Source organism: Rhipicephalus sanguineus, chromosome 5 (genome assembly GCF_013339695.2).
Source record: "Rhipicephalus sanguineus isolate Rsan-2018 chromosome 5, BIME_Rsan_1.4, whole genome shotgun sequence".
In the NCBI taxonomy this organism is placed as follows: Eukaryota; Metazoa; Arthropoda; class Arachnida; order Ixodida; family Ixodidae; genus Rhipicephalus; species Rhipicephalus sanguineus.
Genome location: NC_051180.1, coordinates 136,612,995 through 136,623,328, shown reverse-complemented (window position 1 = coordinate 136,623,328; position 10,334 = coordinate 136,612,995). Strand labels below are relative to the sequence as shown.

Here is a 10,334-nt window from a genome sequence, read left to right as displayed (position 1 = left end):
TTTTTTTTTGTTTTCAAGTTCCGAGGGTTTCGCCTTTAGCGACAAGCTTAATATTGTTTTTCCAAACATACGTGAAATCGGTCAGAGTAATCAGCAACAACTCAATTGGGCAACAATTTATTTTTGCAGCGACTTCGCGGTTGCGGACTTTGCCCGCTTCAGAAAGTTCTCCGTGTAGCTTTGCTCAAAGCAAGTTCCACTCTGGTGCCCTTTCACCATCAGCAGGCTCTCGAGAGTTTCTTCACAGACAAGATGAGGTAAACTCTGTTCGAGTTTTGTTGACAGTGCTGAATATTCTCTCGCATTCCGCATTACTGTGGGGAATGGAGAGACTGCCCAGCATAACCAATAAAATTCTGTGGAACCTGAGCGATCCGTCAACACTTCGAACAACTCCCAAACGTGCCCACTGCACGTCGCACTTGGGCTTAAACACAGCAGTCCTACTGCGTCGGACGCGGCAGCCGGTAATACGAAAAGCGACACGAACAACGTAGTCGTCACCGCCGACCCGCGAACAAAGCCCACTGCGACATGTTTGCGCTTTGCGTACGCGCCAAGGCGTCGATTCGTAGCTACCCCCCCCCCCCCCCCGAGACGACAGAAGTCGCTAAATGTTGAAGCAGCTGCTGCTGATAACACAGCGCCGTTTTCGGGGCCTCCGCGACTAGCTACGGCAATGCGCAGTAGCTGATCACGAAGGCCACGCTGTTCTAATGAACTTTTAATTTTTTTTTATCGGAAATATGTTTTCCGTAAAATTTCAGGTAACATTCGTAAAATCGTAAGCCAGGTCGAAATTCGTACATTTTACGGAAAATTCGGAAGAGTTGGCAGGTATGGAGTATCTATGGGCTCGTGTGAATAGTATACGTTTAGGTCAATTCGCCTCTGAGTGCCTTCCATTTTCAATCTTGGCTCATGTTATGTGGGACAACCTATACCATGGTAAGAGTGTGCACCTGGCACCTTGATTCATCGTTGCATAAAAGTACGGAATACAGAGATGAGAAACAGAATAAGCTAAAAATGAACACGCAACTGAGTTACGACACACAACAATCAAAAGAAGGAGGTAATACTTAATTATAGGTAATTATACACAGCTACAAATAAGCAAAACAACATTATACAAATAACATTAATGCATCACCTAGCACAAACCAACTGAAGAAAGTTGTTCAGGCAATGCGACGCTAAAATTTTCAGCGTCGAATTGCCTGAACAACTTTGTTCACGAACTTCGTAGCCACAGGTCTCGGTGAAGTGTTGCTCATGCCAAGAAAAAGCCGTTCTAGCACGGTGGTAGTATTGAACGCCTTGCGCCCGTACACAATATTAAAAATAAAATATGCACTCATCAGCGCTATCATTCCTTCTTCGGCATTACTGACGCGGAAGATGTTTCGGTTGTCGACGTGCAGGTGTAGAAACTCTGCTTGCTCCAAGCTGGGGCCAGAGTAGACCACGCATGGCGTCAGCGGCACCCTCTCGTCCTGTGATGACACCAAAAATAATTTGTCATGAAATGATGTTCGTGTTGTTCTGGCAGAACCACATGAAGTGTTTGCTGTGCCTATCCTATATATAAAGTGTCATGTAATTGACATTAGACTGAACTCAAAGCACACAACCCATACTTATCCAATAATTTCGTATAACCAAAGTAAGGTAGTTTTCCCGCCCATATCTGCCTCTCGAATTGTGGTGAAGTGCAAGACTACAGCTAAAAAAGAAATTCTGGTGCTTAGGAAAGCCTAAACTCGCCTAAAAAGCATATAAATCCTTCAGAAAGTAATGAGCCCGTGTGAAGAAAAATTGAAAAATTGCAACAAAGTTCAGGACGCATAGCATTCGCCAAAACGCGCCAGAAACTTACATCTTCATGTACAAACAGCGAAGACATTGCTGCTTTTTCCTTGACATCAGATGAAATAATCTTGAGCACAGCAACAGCAAAGAGATCTGCAAAAATCAAACGTTTTTAATGGGTTTAAGCACGCGTCTAACAATTCAAGTAATTCTGCCAATTCAGCAATCAGTACAATTCTGACTGCAATCAGTACAATTCTGACTCCCTCCCTAGAGGTAGCAAGAAATGGACAATTTCCTTGTTCGTTCTACCCTCACAAGAAGCTCCGTGGCAAGCTATTCCACATTTGACGTTGTGCTTCATACTTGCCTGCTTTCTAAACCCCGCACTGTAAACATGCATTTTATGCACTTAATCTGGCACACGAATTTGTCATCCATAATTTCATCACTTTAATCCATTGTAATTTTATCACAGATATCAGAGACCGTTCACGTTTTGGACGTTTTTGAATACTTACGTCTGCTTCGAAGTGCGTGACCTTGCTGTTCCAGCCGTGTTGCAGTCTGAATTTCTTTAAAGACGTCCTCGTGACCCACTACACGTTTGCGTGCCAAAGAAGCAAGCATATCGATGCCAAGCTTGATTTTTTCTTTTCCATCTACTCCGGTCAATCTTTGGAAGTCTGAAGCAAACTGTACAAAACCAAAGAAATGGTACATCAGCATTTTTTGTGCAAGCATACAATCTGAATTGCGCCGTAACCCCACACAAGACACATCTCAGTAATGTGACACGTCCCACTGTTGTGGTCAGATCTGCACTTATTTTATCGCCTTCACATCTTTGGTAACATAAGCAACGGCACTAACAATGACCGTACAGCGAAGCATCGACTGCATGTAACAACGCAAGACTGGAAAAACGATGATTTTTGGCATAGACACTTTAAGTGATGGGGAACAATTGAACAGACAATGGCGCTGGAGCAAACGTTTCACAGAAGGAACACTTCATCCAGAAAACCAGTTGCTGGCTTGACGATGACAAAGCAGTCAGTGAACTTGTTTTGAATTGAGGAATAAATGCGATTTTCGGTTGCGGCACCACATGGTGCGAATTACGTTTTAGTGTTAATGCAATTGAACGTGTTCTTAAATTTCTAATCTTTTTCGAAAAACTTAAAAATTCAATAGCTGTAAATATATTTTACATAAAATACATATTCCTTAAGGTAACGTGTTACCTTGATATTGCAACATAGAGAAACATTACATGAGTAAGAATGCATGCATAGCATATTATGTAAAAATTTCCCGAAGCTTGTGTGCATGAACGTTCCCATAATTTTAGTGATTTTAGTAAAGTGCTGAACGTCGTCCTTGCTTGATATAGAAACAAAATTCGCAATGATGCGACACGCGACTTTCAGAAGAGATGTTCTAAGGCCATTACTAACACGACAATCAAGGCTTCCAATGACCAAACTTTTTTCCTGTACAAAATATTCTAAAAATATATTGCTTCCACTTCAGTAATTAAGCATGATCTTTGTGGGTACAGTTGAGGTGGCCGCGAAAATGGCTAAGGCATCTGGCGTGACATGACCCCTTTATGAGAGGTGTAAACAAATCAATATTACCAGAAGTTGGCTAGGACTAGAAATAGTGCTTGCCCCCTTCATTAGATAGCACTATGGGTTAAGGGAGTAATAAAGCAATGCGGCATGCACTTTACGTAAGTACCAAGCAAGGCTACAAGTAAGTGCACAAGAATGTCAGTCATTTTGCTAGAAAAAGATGAAGCAGAGAAGTCCTTCCCTCCAACACTGTCTATCCTATAAAAATAACAATGAAGCCCAGCTTACTCGTTCAAAGTCCATCAGATATGGATATTTGCGTGTAGCACTCCCAATGCTCATGTCTGCCACCTCGAGGAGCCTTCTTTTGGCGGTCAAGTTCATTCTGTGGTGAATCATTTTCTCATCTGGTGCAGCATTGAATGCCTCAGCCCGCAGCCATTCCTCATGTTTTGCGAGGCTATTCTCGTCCTCCCCATCTAGACCGCTGATGTCAATGTCCTGTGGGAAGTGAGACAAATTGTGAGACAGGAAACGCATGTTAACTTCATTCTTTCAAGAACAATGTTTGGTGACCTGCCCCCAAAATATGCGCTGTAATAATATACCGTCATTTGGAAAATAAAGGAACAGCCAACATGTGAAAGTGAACTTGCTCCTGAGTTTAAATTTTCCAAATTTCTGCCTGTTAATGTGAAGAAATATTAATTTTGTTCGAGCGGCTACAGAATATGCACATAACTGTAAACATAACGATTCCGCAAGCCGTCCACAGTGTTCATTATTTCAATTTCACTCACCATCTTGCGCTTCTTGTGCCGCTTCAATTCATCCGCTGCAGAGTTGTCATCGGGTTTGCGAGATGTAGCAAACTTTCTGCGATTCTCAGCAACGCGAGTATCGTTGCATAGCTTCCGCCGTTGGTTTTTAAATTTCATCCGGAGTGAGCACCTCCATGAGTCCTGTAAACATTGGAGTATGTTACTTGATCGACAGGGAAAAATTACACGCATAAGAAGAGTAATAATAACGACGAGGTTTATGAGGCACTTATGATTATGGGGCACGTTGTAGTGGGAGTCTCTGGATTAATTTTGACTACCTGGGATTCCTTAACGGGCGACTAAAAACGCACTCAAGGGTGCTTTCCCCGATCGAAAAATGGATGCTGTAGCAGGGAATCGATCTCGCATTATCTAGCTTAGCAGCACAAAACATTACGTGCCAGGCTACCACGGCGAATCAACTGCTAATGTAATGTTCAACTAAATGTACACCAGGCCCGAAGCCAGGATTTTTTTTCGGGGGAGGGGGGGGGGCACTTGACGAAGGCTTTGAAAAACACCAATTTTTATTAGTTATTTTGGGTAAGATACATAAAATCTTCAGAATTTCGGGGGGGGGGGGGTGGGTCTCGGCCCCCTCCCCTCGCTACTGGCCTGATGTACACTGCTGCTTCATCTTAAAGATCATACCAGCTATATAGACAGCTGTGAGGAAATCAGGGCTGAAATAAACATATATATCCCGTATTTAATTTAAGTGCAATGGCGGGAAGTGAAGCTAAACGTATAAATGCGTTCTTTTAAGGACAGCACACTATGTCATTCGTCCGCATTTTCCAATTCCTATAGACAGACTACATACACCTCAACAGTTTTCAGCACAATTCCAAAGCAAGACCCAGTAATCCATAGCTTAGAAAGTAACTGATTACTGTCTCTGCATGATTCAAACTTTTCTTACCATGCCACTCCCCATGGCGTCTTGCAACTGAGGGTACTTTTCTTGTAGTTGAATCATTACCTTGTTATAAAAGTGTCTCGTTGGGACCCTGCAAGAAAGAAATAGGCAGGCTTGGTCAAGAGGGTCAATTTAACCACATCATGCTCCTTAGTGACTATGGGCATAAACTGAATTCTCAAAAGCATTACTTTCAGAAGTTTTCTTTTACAGAGGAGATTACTCATTGGTCTTAAGTAGGTTTAAAAAATATGCACACATCTTCAACAGATTTATCACTGAAGGCTTCAGGTTACATGGATGTAGACGAGTGTGTCAAGACCATAGGTCGGCAAACTCACTCAGACTCAGATCTAGCCGTGAGTCCGGGTGAGTAATACTGTGGTGAGTATGAGCCGAAGTGAGTCCGGTTGAGGAAAATTTGTCAGTGTGAGTCCTAGTGAGTCCGGTTGAGGAAAATGTTGGTGAGTCTGAGTGTGAGTGATCCCTAAGCGACAAATATATTTCTTGAGCGAGTCCGAGTGAGTTTCACCGTTTATTGCCGACCTATGGTCCCATCTGTTCACATATCAGCATTACTATTAGCCCTATATCGGCTTACGTTTACACTCAAATATATTCACAAATACCTCAATGCACTTGTGTTCAAGCGCCATCTGAATGTGTATTGATCAGAGGCATTAGTGGGGGAGGGGGGGGGTGCCGTGACCTGCCCCCAAAACCCTTTCACGGGAATTTCTTGATAAAAACATCTCGTGTGAGTCGCATGTTTAGCAATGTCCTTACTGCATCGCAACCACTGAAAACTCGTATTTAAGGTACAAGATCAAAAGATGTGTCGTAGAGCATCAGTTATGTGGAATATTGTCGTTAAAGAACATTTACACCATGATCAGAAAAGCTAATTTTACGCCATCGGACTCAATAGTCGACTCAATGAGGCTCACCCAGACTCGTGTCAAGCCGTGAGTTGGAGTGAGTCTGGCTGAGCAATATGTCGGTGAGTTTGAGTCCGAGTGAGTCCGGTTGAGAAAAAGTTTACTGAGTCTGGGTGAGTTCGGTTGAGGAAAATTTCGGTGAGTCGGACTGAGTGAGCGCTCGGAGCAAAATATATTTTAGTGAGTCTGAGTAACTCCTAAATTTTTGCCGACCTATAGTAAAGACTTGTTTTTTTTATATAAAAGAAGGCTGAGTATCTTAAAAATAAGTTAATGAGAACAGCACTGGAGGCTAGGTTATAGAGCCCTAATAATCATGACATGCATATCTAAAACAGGGGAAGCAACTTTTCTACTTACACTGTTATCTTCACCATCTCTTGAAACAAGACATCCACAATTTGCCGAAACAGTGCGGAAGTCACTGGGCCATCGCTCATTATGGTGTCATGAAGGGATCCGAAACTTGGAAACACAAATGTCTTTCCGTCGTCATCTGAACGTGAAGGACTGGAACATACAATTAGATACTTCAAGGTGCCATTATGTCAGTCATCGTGAAAATTGATTGTCTCTGAATGTTATTAAGCTAAAGCTTTTGTTTGGTTGGAAAAAGACAAGCAAGTGCGCATTTTCATTCCGCATTAATGCCTTTACATCTTATATAAGCCTGTCATTACAAAAAAATACCAAACAAAAAGCAGTTCACCAAAAAAAGTGCAAGTTGCGAGTTATGGTGTGTAGATAATATTTCAAGTAGCATGATGAATATACGCTCAAGATGATAATTTATCTTAACTAGGACGCAACTACTTGCACACAATGTACTCACTGCAGTGCACTTACAATTCACACCACATGATATGAAGCTATCAGAGGGAGTGAAGGAAGGAAAGGCAGGAAGCTATCTGCCGTGTCATACTGCAAGGCAGATAACACGTGACCACAGAGGCTAACAAGTACAGAGCTTGGTGTCAATTTGGCCCTACACAAACACCTGCCGCAGATTAGTGGAGCCCTCCAACTCAACCCTTCTTTTAACCCACCTGCCACAGCTGACAAGGTAGTTCAACGCGCCTTCAACCCTACAAGGCAAGTAGAACAGTTATTTATTGCATAATAGTCAATCTCTCGCCTTATAGGCAGCCCACAGCAAGAAGTACTCGCAACTTACAGATCAAAGCATTCCAGGCCTGAGGAGCTGCCACCATCCACTGTCACAGCCGCGGAAGGCTCACTTTCATTTACCTCCTGTGAACCCTAAATACAGATGAGTCATACACATAAGTCATTACCATATTATGGCCCGTTGTATGGATATGCATTGGTTTAAACAAATCTATAACAATTCAGTCAAATGGGAAGTGCGCATTAAGGTGTGGATCCATGGCAGAGCAACGTCATTCAACACAAATTCTAAGACCTAACAGAATTCTTGAAAGAAGTATAATACATATGAATTAGCTTTGATGGCATAACTGTATTCAATAGAGGTTCAAACAGTTCAGTGTGCACAGTGAACTGTCATTTACTGAACATGTCATGACATAAAGGTGAGCGCAAGTTCCCAGTGTAAGAGAGATCATTCTAAAATAATCAGGACACCTAATCGATAAGCAACACTTGTAAGTCTTGAAAGTTAACTTCCAATGTTTTGCTCAACAAAAACACAATATGACTACGAGGCACGCCGTAGTGGGGGCCTTATGAAAAACCTCGGCCACTTCGGGACCGTCAACGTGGTGTCCAATCAATGTTCAGGAATGTTCTTATACGTTTCGCACCCAGCAGCCCTGAAGAATCCTGAAACACGGACAGCCTTAACCACGGTTAAGTTGACTAAGGCTAACCGCGGTTAGGAGTACCTACACGGCAGACTTAACAACAGTTAGTATCCTAACCGTGCTTATCGCAAACCAAGCTAGGCAAGCACCATTGACTCTCACAAACCGAGAAGCTGACAAGATGGCCGACAAGCTTCTCACCAGCAGCGAAGCGTCGCAGGTTAATTCGAAGCCTCGCGTTGTTTGAGGATTTTCACGGACCGCGTGGAAAAAAGGTTCGCCCTGGAACGGCTAGAAACAATGATTATTCCGTCCCCGGGGAGATCAGCGAGAGAGCGTCGCTACAGGTTTTTCGAGAGAAAATATTTTTCGCATCGTTCGTGTATGGCGCAAACACTGAATACGTAGTCGTAGGTGGAACAAATGAATGCACTGTCGCGGAGGTGTAGAACAGCTATCACGTACTACGAAACTTGCCGAGGATGTTCCCAAACTTATTGCTCACTACATGATCAGCAAGTGATTTCACCTGGTTGGTCAACTGAGCTAACTAAGCACATGTAGCAACGGCAACGCACGTTGTTGTTAACTACGGTAAATACTATAATCCCCCGTTAAGCATAACCGCAGTTAAAGCTGTCGTGTGACACGGTTACAACCCATGCCCTCGAGCGTAGCAGCGCCATAGCGTACCTCATCAGCTACCACGGCAAGTTGGTAAGCAAAGATGAGGTAGGAGTCTGTGCAGCTGTTTTCCATCTAATGAATAGGCCGCGCACTGTGCGTTGTCAGTACATACACGTAAATGATTCCCAAATCTTCAAAATTATCCACCGCCCCTCCCTTAAGCCGCCTCTCATGTAGTCTCAGTGCCTGAACAGCTGTGGGACGTTAAACACCATGAAGCAGTCCGCGCACACGCACGCACACACGAGCACACATTATATATATATATATATATGCATAGCAAACACATAGCACATAACCAACCCTAACGCGAAGCTTGCCTAACACGGATTGCAGTTAATTACCTCTTGAGATGAAACGAGATTTGCTTCTGCTGGCATCATTCTGTCTTCGGAGAGCACCATTACTCGTGCTAAGTCGAATACGCCGTCATTTGGTGCAAGATCCACATATTCGTCAAAGTTGGGTTCAAATATCTGTAAATGACACGCGCAACGCCTAAATATTGAGTCAGAAATTTTATTAATACAACTTTCTTTGTACGCACTTAAACATTGATAAAGGTTCGAATTAGAGTTGCTCTAACCTGCGCAAAGAAGGAGCAATACTATGCAACTCACTCAGGCACTAGCCAAAAAGTCAGTCTGCTGATTGACGTTCTCAACGTTATTATCACATAAATGTTGTTTACACTGGGTTATTTCAGTGTTTTTATGTAAACAAAAGGTTCGCTGAATGTAAAAACACTGTTTCTGTGTTTAGAGCAGTGTCTCTCAGTGAACAAAGAACGATACTCGGAGCGCACGGCTGGCGGCGCTTCACGCAGATATAGAGCGTTGCCGACAGCGAGCTGATACATTCACCTGCGATGAAAGCGCGAGCCTTCCTGACGGCTTATGACTTAATTTGGCCGGTTAGCAATCGACCAGCATGCCGCTAGACGAGCCAGCCGCCATGCGATATGAGTATTAAACCACTGAGAGGAGTACATGAAGGAAAAATAATGGCCGAATAATAAACGTCGCTACCGACGGTGGGCTGTCACTGTTAAGCAAAAAATAAAAGAAAAAGGAAGCAAAGAAACGTGCGCGTCTATTTGCTACTATAGTGCCAAGTTACGTGTTATTGCGATATTTTGATTGCATGAAAAGCGAATAAAAGGGAAACATTAACAGCGACTTGCCTTGAATGTGCTGTTGGAAAGGTCCACCTTGTCGCCCAAAATGGGGCACGAGGATATGGCGGCCTTCAATGCATCCAGGGTGCCTTCTTCTAAAGTGTACGTACGCTTCGCATGTATTGCTGGCACGCTCACAAGGCACCGCGCCGACATCACTGCGCTACAACGGAGCACGCAATCCGTCGACGAATGTGGCAGACACGTAATCCAGCGTCGGTATAGAAGAAACAGTCGTTCACACAACAAAACGCCTTCAAGCAGGGCTGCAACTGTGATTGCTGTAGACACGTAATCCAGCGTCGGTATAGAATAAACAGTCGTTCGCACAACAAAACGCCTTCAAGCAGGGCTGCAACTGTGATTGCTGTAATGGCTTCCCGTTTTCCCGCCTTTTTCGCTGGAGTGGCGAGAGCTGTAATAATGAAGCCCGCAAAGGAAGAGCAACGGAGAGAAGAGCACAACGTTGCGCGGGCGCAGCGCCTACTTGCATTAAAAAAACTAAAAGCAAAAAGCTAAAAGCGCATAGATCACGTGACTGTCTCCAACAACAAACAAATTTCGAAGCGCTCGTAGATCACGTGTTTACCTCCAGCCAATAGCGGCGCAGCGT

The 10,334-nt window shown here is 43.6% G+C and overlaps 1 protein-coding gene across 1 annotated transcript; it reads right to left on the bottom strand.

Moving 5' to 3' along the window:
• Window positions 1–1,153: 1,153 nt before the first annotated feature.
• On the bottom strand, window positions 1,154–9,877 carry LOC119394986 (uncharacterized). The gene is made up of 7 exons (XM_049416046.1): window positions 9,728–9,877; window positions 7,248–7,333; window positions 4,193–4,268; window positions 3,681–3,893; window positions 2,334–2,508; window positions 1,880–1,965; window positions 1,154–1,496 (listed from the first exon to the last, which is right to left on the bottom strand). The coding sequence occupies exons 1-7, from the start codon at window positions 9,875–9,877 to the stop codon at window positions 1,206–1,208; spliced, it is 1,077 nt and encodes a 358-aa protein (XP_049272003.1). The 3' UTR covers window positions 1,154–1,205.
• Between the last annotated feature and the right edge of the window lie 457 nt (window positions 9,878–10,334).

Excerpts from the sequence above, each read along its gene's own strand:
- LOC119394986 (XM_049416046.1), bottom strand. The coding sequence starts at position 9,877 with ATGTCGGCGCGGTGCCTTGTGAGCGTGCCAGCAATACATGCGAAGCGT. Across the intron at positions 2,509-3,680 it reads ATCTGATGGACTTTGAACGA|TTTGCTTCAGACTTCCAAAG; the intron begins GTAAGCTGGGCT and ends GGTTTTGTACAG. Across the intron at positions 1,966-2,333 it reads TCACGCACTTCGAAGCAGAC|ATCTCTTTGCTGTTGCTGTG; the intron begins GTAAGTATTCAA and ends TGATTTTTGCAG.